Raw genomic sequence first — 19729 nt, forward strand, 5'->3', positions numbered from 1 at the left:
GTCTACCAGCCCAAGCTGAGGAATAATGAACCGTGCTGGGCTTAAATACCATTTGTCAAATTTCTCGAGCATTGGAGAGCTCCTACACTGGCCTCTCTTCTTCGGGATGGCCACCTCTAGTGGGTGGTCCTTTGGTAAAACATACAGCCCGCGTCCGTGACGTCACTAGACGGTGAGCGATTACCACCGTTCCTATAATTTGCAGGGGCGTGTCTCAATGTTGTATATTCATGCAGTATAGTATATTAAATGTGAATGGAAGAGAATTCATTTTCTAGCCTGCAAAAACATAATATAAGTGTTGGAGAATTTCAGCACATGCGCGGGCTTGTGTTTTGGTAGATCAGCTGGTCTTGTTTTGTGTATTGACGTTTTCACCTCCGCGATGGCTTGCATACGGCAGCTGAAGAAAAACCCTTGGTGATGCTTAGTGAATATTATAATGTAATTAATGAAGAGTGAAATTTAACATAGGAATCGAGGTGTTTTTAAATGATGAATATGTACACGTGTGTGGAGAGTGTTAGGAGAGCAGTGTGCTTTGTGCTGGTGCCACCACCCGCTCTCCTACTACTGCTAGTCTCCTCAGTAGTCCAGCTCGGCGTTCCTACAATATCGCCGTTCCTCTTGCCTCGTAACACCGTTAAACTGTTGGAGTTTGAAACTATACTCTGCCACACCCCAAATAATCATCTGTTATTTACAGTAAAGTTTAATATGACGGAATTTAATAGAACAGAGTGTTCGGTCTTCAAGCATTATTCAGTGAACGTTAGGGAGTCACTGGGCAGGAACCCTGAGTTACGGGACTCCTCAGGCCGACAGTGGTACAATTTGAGTTACACCAAAGATGTAAAAACACTCAGGATTTACATAACAGGCAAAACGACTCTTCATACGTCGTGGAGGAGGGCGCCGCTGGAGGAGTGTAGCCGGAATACTCTAATCTTCAGGTTCCCTCACCCAGAAACTAATCTGGCTAGATATTCCAAAAACAAGACTTTCTCAACCTCGACAAAGAGGAACAAACCCCCCTATAATGGTTTAGATCTTTATAGAGATCTCATGAAGGAAATAATGAAGAACAAGCACCCAGAGCATCACTTCCCGACCAGTGTTGTGTTCCCTTATGCCTTGGGCAGCATCTTCGGGTTCGCGGTTTACGTGCGCTGTTGTTTATATAGTCATAAAAGTAAGGTGGTGGAGCGTGTGAGGACTGTCACTATCACCAGGAGGATACCCATACTAGATTCTGGCAGCAGCTCGCCTTCACACACCGATCACCAACAGTACCACCATCCCCATCAACAGTGTCACCATCAACAAGACTTACCACCATCCTATGATGATATCTGTCTTGAGGAACTACCGCCATCCTTCTCCGAGGTTCAGGCTGCACAATGTGACAATAGTTCATTACGAGTGAGTACCAAGCGCTGGTCTTTTATTGTACACTGGGGTTGTTGAGTCGGCGTCCAACCTTCATTACCGATCAGCTATAATCCTACTTCAGGTTCCTTACTGTTTCTGCTATCCAATTTGATAAGGTGCTTAACCAACAAAAGCTACATCGCCCACATATTGATTCTAGTTAGTTAGGTAGGTTAGGGGAAGGGGTAAGCCGATACCTGCTTCAGCAAATATGTGGGTTTGAGATGGACTTCTCTACAAGGCGCTGTGAATCTTGTATTGACGGACCTTACCATACTGCTATCTTTAATACTGTACCCCCCTCCCCCTAAAAAACCGAATAGATGTCGTAAGAAAATTCATGACCTATTTGGCAGGAGTGTCAGAATCATTTTAACTTGTTTATCGATTTATTTTATTATAATACTTCAGTCACCTCTCTCCTCAGTTATCTTGTCTTGGTTTATGGATGTTTCAGTAAGTCTCCGTACATATCTAGGTTACTCACGCTGTTAGTGATTACTGTAAACGCCTTTTATTATATTATGGATGTTATACAAATGGCCCAGCAGAGTTGTGAGTCGGTTGCTTCGGGCTTATACAGAACACAGTTTGTTCTTGATTAGACTGCACTATTTTCTGGCATATTCAATAAGGTATGTAGTATATACAGTCTCGCCCAACCAGCTACAGTACTTGGAACTACCCCCATGTGCCAGCCGCAACGTGAAGCCGAAACAAATGAGTTTATAATATTGATGCATCAGAGACAAGTTAATTTTTTAACCATCAGATGGCGCACCGTGGTGTTTATGGAGAGATACAGGGATGGTGGACCATGACGTAACGTGACATAAAGTGAAACAGCCGATAATACTGTCAGATAACTGTATGACTTTCCCTGGATAACAATTGATTATTCTGTAGTCGGCAGCACCCAGGATTAGTTCACTGACACATGGTAGTGTTACTGTGGGGGTGAGCTCTAGGAAACAAGAAAACTTTGGGCAGTATAGTAACTGTTGCTTTAAATCTTCACCAGTACTACCTATAATAGCCTGTCTGTCTGTCCATTTGTCTTGTATAACATAATACCTGTGTATTATTTTCCAGATACCTGATGAAGAGCGGGGCCAGCAACAGTAAGGAATACAAGACGGGTCCAACGTGAGGAGACTGTGAGGGTGTTCGCTGCTACAAGTGATGCAATACAACAATTGACAATACCTGAGTGAAACACATGTTATGTACACACATGTCTTTCACGGTGTACTTCTGAACCCAGTAAAATATTGAAGACACAAAGTGGTGGCGATGTAATTGTGCTTCAGTTTTCAAGTCTCCCGTATACAGTGACTCGTTTTCTGTCGTGCGTTATTCTCCCTGGCAAGGCAGACTCTTCTAATTAACTTCAAATACTTTCATCTATAGAATTTACACACACATTATATTTGTTACTGTATCCTTAATAATTACAATAGGATACATGATTTCGGATTTACTATTGTCAGTAATTTCTTCCTGTTATTAACTTATTACATGTATTAAATGATTTAAGAACAAGATGCACAATAAATCAGACTTGATTATCTATATGTATCTTGCCAACTACTAAGATAGTTTTCCAATATTTATCTACACTCGTGCCGACTTAACACTCTTTAGACTCAATTTATATCTTTGAATAGTAATCTAAATATATATGAATTGTTACGTATGTGAAACTACCTTTTAAGAAATACATTATATATGATAGCGTAATGTTGTCGATCGTCTGTAAGTGTGTTATGTTGAGGTAGAAACAGGTGAGAACCTTGTGTTTGGATACAGTTCACACATGTCTGAATATAAACAATATAATGATTGTTAATTTCTTTGTTCTTCCTAATTGACATTGTTCCTCAAGCCATAATGCAGGAGTTGGAATTAAAGACACAATCTGCCTTCATTTATTGATAATTGTTGCGCTAACTATAGGTGATGTTGGCTTATGTGAAACAACACGATTACACCAGATGTTTACTTTCATGACATAATCCTGAAGTGGAATTTTGGTTAAAATTTGCTAAAGTAAAACGGAATTCTATCTTGATTTAAATCGAAAGATAGAGCAAAAAAATAAATAAAAATACGCTTAACTCAATAATGTTTTTGGCGCAAATGAATTTTTATCGAGTTAATTGGAAGGTTCCAAGCTCACAGCTGAAGGCATATTGTTGACTTTATACTCGCATGGTTATGTTCCGCCAATCAGTGGAACTTCAGTAGTTTTCTTAGTTTAACAAATTTATTGACATGGCTTAGAGTACAGTTTGCGTATTCTGAGTAATTCAGTCAGGTCTTGACACTAAGGGTGGTATCACTTCTCACTACCACGCAGGACAGAGGTTCATACACAAAGAAATACATCATATTCATTAACACCGGGGTCGCGTGGTACACCTGCGCATGCCCAAACCGCCAAGCTTTTGAGGTTGAATTGGTCAGTCGCAAGATGTTTACCGTGTGTGTTGGATGTGTGTCAAAGTGGCCAACCAACTTTTTATTAACGAATCCGCTGCCATCGACATTTCCAGGCCCATGGTGTTCTTTCTGCAAAGGTCGTCAAAGTGTCATAGTGAGGTGTAGACTTAATAACGTGAAGATAAACACGTTTGATTTTGCACGAAGACGCAAAATTTCAAAGAAAAAAAATTCTCGTTGTGGCTTCATAGTTTCTGCATATAGGGAGGGTTCAAGGAATTACCCAAAAGTACCCAAAAGTACATTAAATCAGGGTAAAATCTTAACGAATATCTGTTATACATACACAAAACATGTCTAATAATATTTTTAGTGTAATTTTGAAAAAAGTAATTTGTAAGATGAAATAATAAACAGTGAAAAACTATCAGTATTGGCGAACGCTAAATTCCAAAGAGTTCGTGAACAAGGGATAACTCAGATCCATCGTGACGCACTCCGCTAACCTAACCTAACGCAAAGTAAATCCTACGGCTATGTTAAATACCCCAAAGTAACAGAAACATCGGTAATTATATCTCCATTTTGGATAGGTGACTTTGGAATTTAGCGGTTTTCGCTGTTTATTATTTCGACTACATTTCAATGAAAACATTATTAATCAGGTTTTATTGATGTAAAACATATATTCGTTAAGATTTTACCCTGATTTAATATACTTTTGGGTAATTCGTTGGACCGTATAGGGACGCTTGATTGAACAAATTACACATCAGCGTGAACAAACGTGTTTTATAATACGTTTATCAGAAAACACTACTATGCGCTACCCGGCCGCTAACATCCTCCCACAAGTGATAATCAAGGTAAGGTCAAGTTAGGGTTTCTTTCTTTTTTTCTGTAGTTATACTCAACCGAATCTTTACTGGGTATTATTTTACTGTTTATTTATTTTGTTTGTTTTTCATTTTAGCAATTTTGTAGTGTTGTTATTGAAGGTCTGCATCTTTAAACTCCTTCCTTAAATTATACGTTCCTTACTCATCACTCTTATACATTACAAAATAATAAAAAATCAAATAATAAAAATAGCAATGAATGTGAAATCGTTGTATTTATGTGAACGAATTCCGGTTATGAAAATTGTTAATAACCGTCTCAAAACGCATGTCGATATTGTTGTTGTTATAATTGTTGTTCACTTTTTATCTTTAAAACTGGTTAAATAAACACTATCAATTTCAAATCCTGTGCCATCTGTGTCCATTTTAATAAGTAATGGATGACTATTCCTTGGTCAAGTTTACCTACACTCTCGGCACACGGGAAACATTACTCCCATCGCCTTCATGCATTGTTTGTAGTCATGCTGAACTGTTTACTTGCATCTCTTATAAACATACTTATCCAATTGTAATCCTGCGTGACAACTTTAATGAATAAATATTATGATTATTATTATGATTATTGGTATCTCAAGTTTCCATGGTTTACGTATGCCTTTTGATGTTTGAAATGGTGTTTTGTATAATCTAAAACAGCGTTCATCCTAAGTCTTTGTTAATATGTGTTATATGTAGAAGTCTGTTGAATAGGTCAGGGCGAACCGTCACAAAGTTTTACGTATGTTATACACCACTAGAGTGTGTTAGTGTTAGTGTTTCAGGAGTATATCTCTTGTCATCGAGACATAAACCGTCTTAAATTTTTTCTTCATAATTATCATGTCTCCTTGTCAGGTGTTGTTTGTTTAGACAGCAGTTCTCACAGAAATTATTTTCACATTAATTTTCTGAAATAAGTGACCCCCCCCCCCCCAAATCGCAGCTTTTGTCTGTCCATTATTTTGTGGCAATGTTAAATTTACTAAGACGATTTTGCGCCGCATATTGAATCACAATTAAGTAACACCGTACAGCTACTCCCCTTAGTTAATTGTCACACACTTATGGACCTCCTCTCTGTTGTTATTATTGCATTACTTAAACACTATGTTCTGATCAGATAAACTTGCATTAGAAGTTTTATTGCATGTATGTGTATGCAACTATGCCACATGTGGAGGGGGGGGGGGAGAGAGCGGCGACCTTCCCAGCTGCCGTCCAACCGTCAGTAGCCATTACATAATAAGGTTTCATGTTAGTATGGAAGTGAAGGAACCACAACTTGGAGATATAACTTTATTTCTAAATGAACACACAATATGGGTTACGGACACAGTACTATCTGTCCACTGTAAATAATGCGTCACCTGTTCTCTCCCAATATGACTGTCCCAATAGGGTTTCAAATATTAGCTGTGTATTAATAAATCACAAAGCCAGCACTCAAATACAGCAATGTTATGACACAATATTAGTTTATATGAAGTATTATATAACTTACAATTTTGTCAATATCCAGTCGATCCTCTGCCTCAATGAGCATGCTACACAGCCGGGAGGAACAAAGTCGACAAGATGTAAGCAAATAATTAAGGTCTCTGTCGTAACCGTTCCCACACCTTCATGCATTTCCTCTCTATACACTGCCTGGTTTTCTATTCTACTCCCTAATCTTTCTTCATGAGTCCCCAAAAGTTTTCAGTGGGAGGACCAGTCACTTCATTTCTCGTCATTTCTATTCCCGTTACTACTCTGTTGGTGTGGGTGGGAGAACGCTCGTGAACCTGATTGGGAGGGAGGTGGTTCTGGGATTATGTATACACGCATAGACGGTAATAGGAAGGTGGTCTAGAGTATAATGTATTCCGGTACAGATTACTATAAACCCATACATTAATTATCTCTCGCTATCAGTATATAGGCAAGCAAAGGCCCTAAACTGACACCCTCCAGTACACTGCTCTATCGAACTTGTACAGTATATAACAAACATTAATTGTTGTGTACAGTATTTCCTACATAAAAGAAAATGAACAAATGACATTGTTAAATGACTTGTGTAAATGGTTAAGATTCGAAACAGGACCACCACGGAACTGTATGCTGTATAGAGATACAGCCAAGAAATAAATACTAATACTTTACAGCATTTTTATAGCAAATTTATATTCTTACAGATAACTTTACTATTAAATTTCATGTAAAGTACAATCAGCCAATAAGCGGAAATCTCGGAGTCGCGTGATATTAAGAGACGGAGTTTGTCAGTCGCAAAATGGCGTGCGTTTCTGTGTGAAGGGCGCTGATATTTTTCAGTTACAAAACCACTCAGTATTTATTTATATTTTTAACTAACGCTTCTGCAATTGTCATTTCCATAGCCTATGGTGTTTTGCAAACTTCAGTAAAGTGGTCCAGACTGCCATTATCGTGAAAATAAACTTTAAGTGAAATTGATAATTAAAAAAAAAAAAAAACTGGTAAATGATCAATTTGTGACGAAAACGGTTTAGAGTAAAGATTTTGTTTTCTTTATATCCCGATATACAAATCAATAAACAGTAACGTTCCATAGTTGTCGTCTACCTTGACAACATTTTCTAAAATCATTAACATAGCTTGAAGTGCAAGATATATGTTATACAGGATGTAACTAATGTTCGTCGTACTCTTACATCGACGAGCTGAAGAATATTTCAGAATGGGTCTTTTAGAATCAATGCAGAGGAACTGATAAACACTCATGAGGGATCACGTGTGAGAATTGCTAATCTGTATGTACGTTTATGACATTCAGCTGATGTATATGGCCTTTTGAGGTACCCTGAGCTATATATCTTGCCAATGATAAGACATTCAGGACTGTTATGTACAATATCCACTTAAGTCTAAACAACATTGAAGAAATAGTAAAGACTGCCTTACTATATAAAGTTATAATTTATGATACCCAAGTGAAGTATCTTCTCTCTGGGACAAAAGATCATCAATTAACAATTTAAATTTGTTATTCAGAGCAATGTTTACATGTTGGAGATAATGGTGTTTACTTATCTTGAGTTGTCCTGGACAATTTTCCCGTAGAATATCATCAATGATCTTGTTGGAGCAACGAAGTATATGTTCTGGGGGAAGGTGAACTGATGCCCGAGACTTCTTGTTAATGTCAGTAACATGTTCACTCGCATTACACCTACATTTTTTACATTTGTAAGTAATGGTACCTTTACCTGACGAGAAGCTAGAAAAGGAGCTCGTTGGTTCTACTCTTTCTGTCTCATGATTTGTCCGACATTTAATACAGAAAAGAATTTCAGGATACTTCTTAGTTTCGTCTTTAGACTGAGAAAATTTCTTCGCCGGGTTATAAAAATGTCCAAGGCTGTCTATGGCCGCCATTCCTGCACCCAGAAGACCTCTTGAGGGAGCCAGTAAAAGAAGCTCGACCCATTGTTTAGAGAGGGAAGCATTTTCCTGACATACTTCATCTGCACAAGTTGTTAAGATGCTCTCTACACTAGACACGCCGGACTCTTGAGCACTTTTTAGGTGATGCAAAACTGAGGCAAACCCCCATACTTGTTCACAGCTCTCAAATGTTTCTTTAGTCATACATTTAGAATTCTGACAAGAAATTATGAACTTCTTCAGTTCAGCTTTCAGATCACTCACAGCCGAGTCCATTACTGTTGTGGCATAAGCTGCATTTTGTGAGGCTTTAAAAGTATTAACAGAGAGAGGTGACAGCTCTCGCAAGATCATGTCACACTTCTTCCAGCTCTTGTTCCCAATCTTCCAGCACATCATGTCCAATTCGTCAATTTCTTGCCCTGGATTTCTATTGAACATAGAATTATTGAATTTTAAGAAGGACTTGGATTCTATTCCATAGGACCTCATTGCCTCGACGACTGGAGGAACCTTCTGGTTGTCAATAAATGTGATAAAAGGGATCAAGTGATGAGCAACTCGCTGGCCAAACTGTGTTGACAAATAGTCCATAAGGAGGCGTTCTGAAGAGGTAAGACGCACTTCATGAGCCCGAGCTACAAAACCAACAGCATGGATATCAAGACCGTTTGAGGCAGCATTTCCGATGAAGGTTTTAAGTAAGTGAACCTGATCATCCACTTGTGGCCCCGAGGAGTCGTGTAAACCTGGAGTATCAATGATAGTTATAGGAGTCTCACTTTCCATGAAGCAAAATGTATATGCAGTAATAGATGTTGTACGGAAGTATGCATCCTTTGAATTTGGCTCTACATAAACCAAGTCATCAGATGGACTTTTGGCATTTTTGATGCAGCTGGCAATGAAGTTGACAAGCGTGGTTTTCCCGCTACCAGAAGCTCCAACGAGGAAGATAACCTTTTCTTTCTCTTTGGAACTGACGACACCAAAATATTTCCTCGTCATACCACATATATCTGAGAGTGATTTAATTGGTTGAAGGATTCTAGACTCATTGTCGAGATGTTTACTTGAAGTTGGTCTGGTGGCTGTGGTGTGTGACTGTGCATAATCGTCCAGTTTTCTTTTATTTGTCACTAGTCTGGAAACTGTGGAATATTCTTCTACTTTACCAGAATTTTGTCGTTTATCTATATGTATATGTGAAGTTGTCTGTAAGTTTTTATTGTTATTCTGAGAGTTTGGGCTACTGGTCTCTGGCAAATCGCCAACTGTATTTTCACTCATGGGTTCTCGCAGACTTCTACAAGGATCTTTACCTAATGAATATGGGTTGTTAATAGTATCAGGATATGAATGATCTTCAGCAGTTGACCAAGAGTACAGTTCTTGTACATCATCTGTGCGGTGGCTACTGGCTGAGGGTGTGTTACTCTGTGTCAGCTGAGGGTGTACAGAAGCCTGAGTTTGTTGTCCTAGTTCTGGAATCTTTGGAGAACTTCTGGAGCTAACGTTTGATTGCTTTATATTTGTTTGTTGACTAACATCTTCATCAGCCTTAAATCTTGAGTTTTGAAGTTCCAAGTTCTGATTTCCGACAGTAATTGTAGCAGCATTTACCGCTTTTTCTGTCACTTTAACACCAGCTCCTAATGGGTCACCTGTAGCCATTATAATGGGTTTCATGAGACGTACAGAGTAAGGGGTGTCAGAAACCTTGGAATTCTTAAGTATATGGCAGAAGTCGTCTCCACTTTTCTTGGCTGATGTCTTGGTAACTGGGGAAACTGTATCATTATCACTGCTATACACATGTGCCTGTTTAAAATTTGTCGCCGTTTTTGGGGGGACAACAAACTTAGAATTTTTAAATAATACATTTAAAAGAGAAGTCTCCATTCTAGCTATATCATCATCCTCTATATGCTCTGAGAAAAACATCAACATGTGAGCATTGTATTTACGGCTAACTGAACTCACAGTATGTTTAAAACAGTCTGGGATAATGTTTCTACCTTCCTCCTCGAGGACTTTACTTCCCTGAACAAGAAGAATGTTCTTACAATCTAGTATGCCTATGTCTTTTACCCAACGTCTGTCTTGATGTGCTTCATCTTGTTTTAAATCACTTAAGTCCTTTCCATGCCAGGTTCTTAGAGTGTAGAAGATACGTTTTTGAGTTTCAACCTTCAGTATACTGTCATGGCGGTAGAACTCTTTGGCTGAGGCGCAGTAAATCCACCCAGGGAACACCTCCTTCACTTGTACATCGATTTCTTCCAGGTCTTCGTGGCTAAAAAGAATAGATTAATTTAACATGCAAGTATGATAGACCTACACTACAAGATGTTTATCTTTCTAAGGCATAAGGGTCTTGGTCCTCAAAGGAAGGAGAAAAATGCACAATGTGTACAGAAAGGCCTACACAACATGACGCCAGGATGCCATAGATTGATACTGTAGAGAGAGATTATCCCCGGGAGGGAGATTAAATCATGAGGGGAGACTGGTTGATACCGACACCTGGTTGACTAATATCTGGTTGATACCGACACCTGGTTGACTAACATCTGGTTGATACCGACACCTGGTTGACTAACATCTGGTTGATACCGACACCTGGTTGACTAACATCTGGTTGATACCGACACCAGGTTGACTAACATCTGGTTGATACCGACACCTGGTTGACTAACATCTGGTTGATACCGACACCTGGTTGACTAACATCTGGTTGATACCGACACCTGGTTGACTAATATCTGGTTGGTACCGACACCTGGTTGACTAACATCTGGTTGATACCGACACCTGGTTGACTAACATCTGGTTGATACCGACACCTGGTTGACTAATATCTGGTTGGTACCGACACCTGGTTGACTAACATCTGGTTGATACCGACACCTGGTTGACTAACATCTGGTTGATACCGACACCTGGTTGATACCGACACCTGGTTGACTAATCTGGTTGGTACCGACACCTGGTTGACTAACATCTGGTTGATACCGACACATCTGGTTGGTTGACTAACATCTGGTTGATACCGACACCTGGTTGACTAACATCTGGTTGATACCGACACCTGGTTGACTAATATCTGGTTGATACCGACACCTGGTTGACTAACATCTGGTTGATACCGACACCTGGTTGACTAACATCTGGTTGATACCGACACCTGGTTGACTAATATCTGGTTGATGACACCTGGACTAACATCTGGTTGGTACCGACACCTGGTTGACTAACATCTGGTTGATACCGACACCTGGTTGACTAATATCTGGTTGATACCGACACCTGGTTGACTAACATCTGGTTGGTACCGACACCTGGTTGACTAACATCTGGTTGATACCGACACCTGGTTGACTAATATCTGGTTGGTACCGACACCTGGTTGACTAACATCTGGTTGATACCGACACCTGGTTGAGACTAGCACCTGGTTGATACTGACACCTAGTTGACCAGCACCTGGTCGTGCTACTAACAGGCTTGATACTACAGGTACCTAGTTAATCATTATCCTTCCCTCTCTTTATATCAAATCTTTATCAACTTGTGAGGAAGTGATGTTGAAGAAGAGACCCAGAGAGACGTGAGTGTGGCAGGAAGCCGTTGTATAATACATAGATAAACCGAATACTTCCAACTTCAGATCATCGTGGTAGGAAAGTGTTGGGGTATATGCTTGTTCTTGTGACTCAAGGTATCTGTTATGTTCCCCATCCTCCTCGTAGCCCTAATATTGAAAGATGTTTTAGACGGTAACAGGAGAAAACGGCCCAAACCAGAACGGCCCCACTCAGACTGTCAACATGGCTGCTATCATGCTCAGTTTTGGTTAGGTTAGGTTAGAGTTAGGCTGTTTTGGTCACAGGGTGGGGCCGTTTTGGTTTGAGTGGGGCTGTTCCTCTATTTCAACATTTATTCTTTCCAAACTAATAATGGCTTCAGTCATTTCCCGAGGCATATTACATAACATGTATGTTACAATTACTTTATTGTAGTATATTACAGGATGTGTTGTTCACTTCTGATATTATTCCTGGACCTTTATTCTTCATTCTCAATGAATCGACACATTTAGTCGTAGTTGTTCTCAGAAGTAAACAAAATGAATGAAAATACATAATTATTAACAGTTTGGGTTATGCATTAACATCTGAACAATAAAATTACTCACTCCGATATATATATATATATATATATATATATATATATATATATATATATATATATATATATATATATATATATATATATATATATATATATATATATCACTGTGGGTGCACGTGATCCAGGTATATGCTGATAACCACAAGGAAACAAGAAAACACAGTTCCCAAGCGCTTTCGTGTAATTCACATCTTCAGGGGTGAGTACACACTGTACTCACCCCTGAAGATGTGAATAGGAGCATATATATATATATATATATATATATATATATATATATATATATATATATATATATATACACATACATTATCCACAATGAACACTGACAATATAAGATGATTACTATCCTTAATATATACAAAGTTTTTATTAATTTTCTGAAACTGACATTCGTAATAATATGAAAATTAATAATGGTTAATACTGGTTTATTAGTAAAGTTTTCATACAAGAGACAACTGGTGCAAACTCTTAAAAAAAGTTATAATCAACTTTTATACATGCTAGTCTCGGGATTATTGTAGAGAAAATGCTTAAGTGATTATGACTTAAGTCCCCCATCACTTTTCCTCAATAACTCGAGGAGCTATTAAGACACCTCATGTAATAAAACCAATGAAACAAAATCTCAAACTAAAACACATTAAAATACCCTTAATTAACCTCTATAATCTTGTGATATCTATATCTATAATTTGACATCTCCGATAATTTGATGTCTCCTATAACACTAATTTTAACATTGTTTTATAGACAATAAAAAAAAAAACGTTAGGAAATCCATGACCAAAAAAAAAAATACATCACATATCATTATCTACTGTGCTGGATGGTAAATATAGGAATCATCTCTAAAAAATAACATTACAGTGAGACATAAAACATCCAGCATATTACTGTAATCCAAGTTACAGTGAATCCTCTATGTGTAACGGACTTCTCTCTCCATTTTATCCGTTAGATGGGGGGTTTCACATCTAAGGGACCCTTGATATAACGGAGTTCCATCATTTGTTAGATGGATGCGTCACATGTTACACTATACTGTATAAGGTTAGTCTCGGTTAGCAATAACATTTATGCATTTCTTCTTTCTATACACTTCTGACTGCCATAGACAATCATGTACAGGTATATTATCCCAATACATATAACCTGACCTGACTTGACGTAACCTTTCTATTTTTTAAGTTATAGTTTTGTTCGTGTAACATATAACTGGCAACTTAGTTTTGGTTACCCAGTGTTTAAAACAACTTTAATCTTACTGGTTGACAAATCAAATTCATTTAGCGTTATTTGATCATTTTCTGAAGGTTCTTAATGAATACAGTAAAGTCATAACTTGTAAAATCAATAATGTAATTTAAAAAGTATTGTACATTTACTGGATATTCTGGAATGGAGAATTGTGACATAACTTTAGTCAAAGAGCTTTTCGTGAGGTCCAACACCTTGTTCACACTAACAGCAGAAGATTGTGAGGGATCCTGATCTTGTGATCTAATTAAATGTTTAATGCCATCACAGGGACACTGTGTACACTTGTAGGTGATCAATGAAGGATCTGATCCAACTACAGGCATAGAAGACATTAGACCAGGCTTTGGTCTTCCCAATATATGATCTTCTTTACAATCAACACAATATAAAACTTCCCGCACATGTTTACTGTTGGTTGTCGTTTTACTGCGGCAACTGTCGTCAACAAACTTGTAGAGAGGCGCCATACTCCGGAGGACGCCTACTCCGGCTTTTAGTAACTTTCTTGAGGGGGTAAGAGAGAGTAGGTGGATGCAGTTCAGGGGGTCATAACCTTTTTCCTTGCATACTTCTTCAGCAAACTGTGTCAAAATAGACTCAGTCTTTAAGGGGTAAGATATTTCAATTGATTTTAAACATTTGAGAGCCGCTGTTAACTCCCAAACTTGTTCCCCTGTATGAAGAACTTGTTTTAGGTTTTGTTTTAAGTTCTTGATGTAGTTAATGTATGTCTTTAGTTCAGCTCTCAAATCTCGCTCGGTAGATTCTATGACTGTTGTTGTATACATTTCATTCTGAAGGGCTTTCATGGTGTTGACAGAGAGAGCGGGAAGACTCTGCAGAGATTTCAAACATTTCTTCCAGTTCTTCCTCCCAAGTTTCCAATAAGCAATGTCCAGCGCATCAATTTCATTATTTTTGTCAGTACTAATAGCAGAATTGTTAAATTTCAAAAAAAGGTTACAACGTACACCATAGTTTTTCATGGCTTCCACAACCGGCGGCGTTTCCTGACTGTCTGCAAATGTGACAAACGTGATGAAGTGATCTGTTATGTCCTCACCAAACAGTGTCGACACATAATCCATAACAAGTCGTTCTGACGAGGTTAGGCGTACCAGGTGAGCTTGTGCCACAAAACCAATGGCATGGATCTCGTAATTTTGGGAGGCAGCATTTGCTAGGAAGGTTTTGAGGGACTGGACATGATCTCTCACCTCCGCCCCCGAGGAATCGTTTAGTCCAGGAGTGTCTATGACGGTGATAGGAACGTCCTCTTCTCCATCACAGAACGTATAGGCAGTTATGGATGTGGTGCGTGATTTTACGTCATTTGAGCTTCTTATTACATGTACTAATTCACCACCAGCACTCTTAACACCTCTGAAGTAATTCGCAACAAAATTCACCAGAGTGGTCTTGCCACTTCCTGAAGCTCCGAGAAGAATTATGGTTTTGTGTGTCTTGTCAGAGTGAACGCCGTAGTATTTTCTCGTCATTCCACACGCCTCATAACCTTCCTCCAGTGGCTTCAGGTAACCTGACAACGGAGTGATATTCCCTTCATCTTCAGAAACACTTTCTTTTCTGAATCCCTGAAATGTTCCTTCAGATAAATCTTTGGTCGTTGAACTGCCTACTTCAGAGCCACGCGTTTCCTCAAATGATAACCGCGGTTCATTCACAAGAACCTTGGCACTGGGAGAACCTGAACTCTCTCCCTCCTCATCTTTCTCAGACGTACACAATACTTCCTGAATGTCGTTTTTTCCTCTTGAACTTTCCTCCACGTGTATATCTTGCTCTGCCTCAACAGTAACAAGATCGCTTGATCTCTTTTCTGCCCGCACTTCATCTTCACAAACCTCTGTATCATCAGAAACAAATATTCTCTTTAAATTCGGGTAGAGGTTGCTGCTCGAGCATGTTTCTTCCTGTGCCTTGCCTGATGTACCTTCGTTCCCACTCTCCTGTCGTCCTTCAGTTGGTAAAAGTTGTTTACTCGTTGCTAAGCAGCTGTTGCTATCACCGTGATCGTGAAGTGGCAGATTCTCAGCCGACGAGGTGGTGCTTGCCATCTTCCCGTCCCGGATGTTAACAATGACACTATGTCCTCCACAATCAAAGTTGTTCTCACTTACAAGGACTTGTATCTTTGGTTTATTTGATTCAAATTTAATGGTTGTTTTTATGTCAATCACATCGTTTGTTGAACTAATTGCGCAACTAGACTGACTCACGTCTTGCTTCTGAGTAGTGCTAGAAATATTTGTAGAGTTGCTCCAGACTGTTGTCCTCACAACAGAGGCATAAGTTGATGCAACTGAGGTGCATGAAACAGGCGCCAACAGGGATGCAGTAAACGGATATTTGCTGGGCTCAGATTCCATCAAAAGGCGACAAAATTCCTGCCAGCCGTGTTTACTGCCTGTAACCTTACGTCCATCCTCTCCTTCTGGATAGATGTAGGCGTGTGTGAAGGCTGAACAAACTTCTCTTGGAATACGGCTGACCGCGACACCACTGACCACATCAAGGAGATATTGTCTCAAGTCATACACTACAAGATCGTTTATGTTGCAAGAAAAATGCACAAGCATATCGGCACAATACCTATAGTTAACTGAGCTCACAATGTGGTCCTCATTGTGGGGTTGAATATCACATCCTTTATGCTCTACTATTTTACTTCCCTCCAAAAGAATTACATCTCCATCTTCACCCTTCATATTATTGTACTCCCGCACCCATCTTCTTTGTTGGTAAACTTCATGTTTCTTCAATACATCATCAATAAGTTCCTTTTTCAATGTAAAAAACTTATATCTGGGAGGACACAGCTGGGTGCTGGTGTGGTGGTAGTCGTGTGGAGGGATGAGCTTCCTTTCTACTTTATCGTAAATCCATCCTGGTGTTACGTCGCTGTTTAGTGCATATACCTCCTCTCTTTCTGGTTGTCTAAAAAAAGAAAAAAAATCACTTTTACGTTGACTTATCGAATATTTTGTCTCTTGTTAAAAAATTTTGTTTATTAGAATAATATTTAACAATATTATTTATAAGTTATTATGAACTTGAATACAAAGACGATAGATATTATATGAAGTGAAATATACGTTATTGAGCTACACATAAACTGACATAATAACAGAGTGAAGGAAGAAGCGGGTGTTTGTTTGGTATACCGTATATACTTTGTATACTTTCTCTTCTGAGATGACATATGTACTGAAGGGGTCAATATCAGGAGACCACGGGGGCCAGCAGACTTGCTCACCATGTCCGTAAATCTTCCAGCGAAATTTTCTTCAAGGAAATTTCGCAAAATCAAACATAAATAACAAATGGTCATAACTTCCAACTGGGGAACCAGCATGTCAATATGTACACCTACTGTGATATTCTGCTCAGCAAAGAAAAATGGGACTCTGTATCGAAACAATAACGCCATGGAAATTTCTTGAACACACGAGGCTACATGTGAGTGACACTCTAGGAGCGAGTAATCGTTGCTGCTACCCCCTCCTCGCCAGGTGTTGCGTGGCGGGAAATTATCAACCACTCATCAAATAGAATCGAAGTGACGTCACCACAGTGACGCCCCAATACGGGCTGACAGAAAGCCATACACAACTCGGGAGCATCTTCACTTCCTGATCCCTCAAACTTAATATAGATTTCCTTTGGTTCACGTGCTGTTTGTCTGCTGGCCTACGTACAAGTCCTCCTGTGTCCAAACAACTTATCGGCTTATCTGTCACGCCAAGTCTTAATACTTCTTATATTTCGTCTTAGGTTTGTTCAGCCTTAGTTACACCAGTATGGAAATAGGTAAATCTAAAAGCTCCCTAGCTGATGTGAAACGCCGATCTTAGTAACTAGTGAATACGCACTATTAACGAGGCAAACTTACTAATAAAGACGTATGTGGTTTTGGCCCTAAAATGTAAAAACCTCTTCAGTAATTCTTATAAGTGATTAATTAATGTCGAGCCTGCATGTACTTGCGTGATAATTTAGTAAAGACACGCGTGTTGAGTCCTGAACCTGCTTCTAGGTCCTTTGATTATTATTTTGTATATAAGTGTAATAAAAAATATTTCAATTCGTTTTAACAACCCTATACCATAATAGATAACTACTTAATTAACTACAGTACCATTAACTTGCTTACACTATACCTTGTCTACGGTTGAGACTTCTGGTTAACATCCTGCCTAATTTATAAAGTAATCATTGGATGTGTTATATATAAAGACAACATACTGTTAACTATAGGTTTTGATAATCCGTAACAGGACTGTATCACCCTATCGTGCAAGAGTCCACACCAAACATGAAATTTTGGGCTATAACGAATGTGTTCACGAAACCTGCAGTATTAGGGTTTTTAGTTCACCATGTTCGCACATTATGGCGGTTAACTCGTCCAGGCATGAAAGGTGGCTTCATCAGAGAACACTTTTTTAGGAGCTTCTCTTCATCATTCACGTTCAGTATGGAACATGCAAACTCAGCACTGAAGCTTTCCATTACATTGCAAAGCTTGGATTATTTACAGTTTAGACATGAAAAGGTGCAATTTCTTGTGTGAGGCTGTACAGTTGATCTAGCTGCAGTTCACTTGAGGCACGACGAGTAGTTTTTCAGGGGCTGTGTTGGAATGTCTCTTGGACATTAGCAACGGTATCTTCAGAAACACCTGGACGTCCTCTTCAAGGCGAGTCCATCACACTTCCTGTCTCCCAAAACTTGTGAAGTCGCCACCTAATGCTGGGTTTGGAGGGAGGAACCTTTCTATATTGACGGCGGTAATTCCGTTCAACAGTTGTCACTGATCTCGACTCGACAAACCAGATGACACATTGAGCTTTCTTGTGTAATCTTTATTCAGGTTTTCATCGTTATTAACTAGACTATTACAAATTGTAAATCGACTAAAAGAAACAATAATTACTCAATAACAAGATGCAAAAAACTGCCCAACTCCACTTCTCTTTTTTTTTCAAATTTTAAATTCTAAGTTTTTACTGGTTTACGATTGTCACGAAGACATGAGGGAACATTCAGTTAACAGACACCAGCCATTTGGTCAATTCGAACAAACTGTTTCCCCTTTGCTCCCCCGCACCCAATCCTCTAACACTGTAGATCTCGCACTAATTTCTGTTCTACAATTTATGCTCGTGTTTATTCATTGAGAAGCATTGAAATAAGATTACCTGGACATTTTCTTCCATGTCTGACCCCAAGTGAAGAACATTGATCTGTATATGGTGGAAAGTCGTAGTACAGATAGTGGAGGCATCCATAAACAAACCATCAGTTGATGTGTGACGTGACGCGTAACCTATCTTCGGACATTCTACGTCTTTGTTGGGAAGCATCAAGTGTACTGTGATGAAGGTAACAAGAGAGAGGGTTGGGTACACTTACGTTGCCATGGTTGAGGAGGAAGTCATGTTCAGCTGTGTCACTCGAGTGCAGCTCCAGTATGACAAGTGTACCGCAGTCTGATGACTAGTTGTGTTGTCAGAACCATCCAGGAAGGTACGCCAATACCTGTCAAGTATGTGGTTTTATTATATGCAAATTAAAGATGAATGAGTCGCGTAATAATAATAATATATAATTAGTTACTGATGTACAGTCAACCAAAGATGCCTCCACCCCACCCTGGCTCTCGTACTCACAATTTTACCTGGCAACACATGGTGAAATAAGGTCGTATGTAATAATGTGATTGGTGGACATTAGATAGTGACGTTCCATAAGTGAAATTTATCTTATCCGGTACATTTGTTTACACAGAAGTCAACATAATGTAGTTTAGTATTGACAAATTCTGTGGTCGATTCAAATATCAGTAAGTTGATGGTAATTAATAAAGTGTTTGATGATTTACACATACAGTACACCTTGGTGGTAGGACTGCACCTCCCATGGTTACTCGAAAGTGATTCTTAACATTTGATGTACAAGTAATGAAAGGTAAGGTAAGGTTTTCAAAGCCCTGCCTACTCTGAAAAACTAATATAAATTTCTGACGGAAACGTTGTAGAATAAATTATTTTTATTGTTTTCCTTTTCTCCCTACATAAGAC

General features: G+C 39.0%; 2 protein-coding genes across 3 annotated transcripts in view; one reads left to right on the forward strand and one right to left on the reverse strand.

Moving 5' to 3' along the window:
• The first annotated feature begins 348 nt into the window (after positions 1-348).
• On the forward strand, positions 349-4225 carry LOC121872894. The gene is made up of 2 exons (XM_042375985.1): positions 349-1422; positions 2524-4225. The coding sequence occupies exons 1-2, from the start codon at positions 493-495 to the stop codon at positions 2554-2556; spliced, it is 963 nt and encodes a 320-aa protein (XP_042231919.1). The 5' UTR covers positions 349-492; the 3' UTR covers positions 2557-4225.
• Positions 4226-6039: 1814 nt separating this feature from the next.
• LOC121872895 overlaps positions 6040-19729 on the reverse strand; it is a 36360-nt gene continuing 22670 nt past the window's right edge. Inside the window, exons 2-3 of one of the 2 annotated variants that reach the window (XM_042375987.1) lie at positions 19062-19187; positions 6040-10461 (exon numbers count right to left, since the gene is read on the reverse strand). In XM_042375987.1, coding sequence (XP_042231921.1) covers positions 7692-10461; positions 19062-19087 — 2796 coding nt within the window. In that variant the 5' untranslated portion in view covers positions 19088-19187 and the 3' untranslated portion in view covers positions 6040-7691. Of the gene's footprint in view, positions 10462-12650; positions 16584-19061; positions 19188-19729 lie in introns of those variants that run through there. The other variant, XM_042375986.1, reaches the window with a different exon arrangement.

The sequence above is a fragment of the Homarus americanus genome, unplaced genomic scaffold (assembly GCF_018991925.1).
Source record: "Homarus americanus isolate GMGI-L3 unplaced genomic scaffold, GMGI_Hamer_2.0 scaffold11022, whole genome shotgun sequence".
In the NCBI taxonomy this organism is placed as follows: Eukaryota; Metazoa; Arthropoda; class Malacostraca; order Decapoda; family Nephropidae; genus Homarus; species Homarus americanus.

Excerpts from the sequence above, each read along its gene's own strand:
- LOC121872894 (XM_042375985.1), top strand. The coding sequence starts at position 493 with ATGATGAATATGTACACGTGTGTGGAGAGTGTTAGGAGAGCAGTGTGC. Across the intron at positions 1,423-2,523 it reads GTGACAATAGTTCATTACGA|ATACCTGATGAAGAGCGGGG; the intron begins GTGAGTACCAAG and ends ATTATTTTCCAG.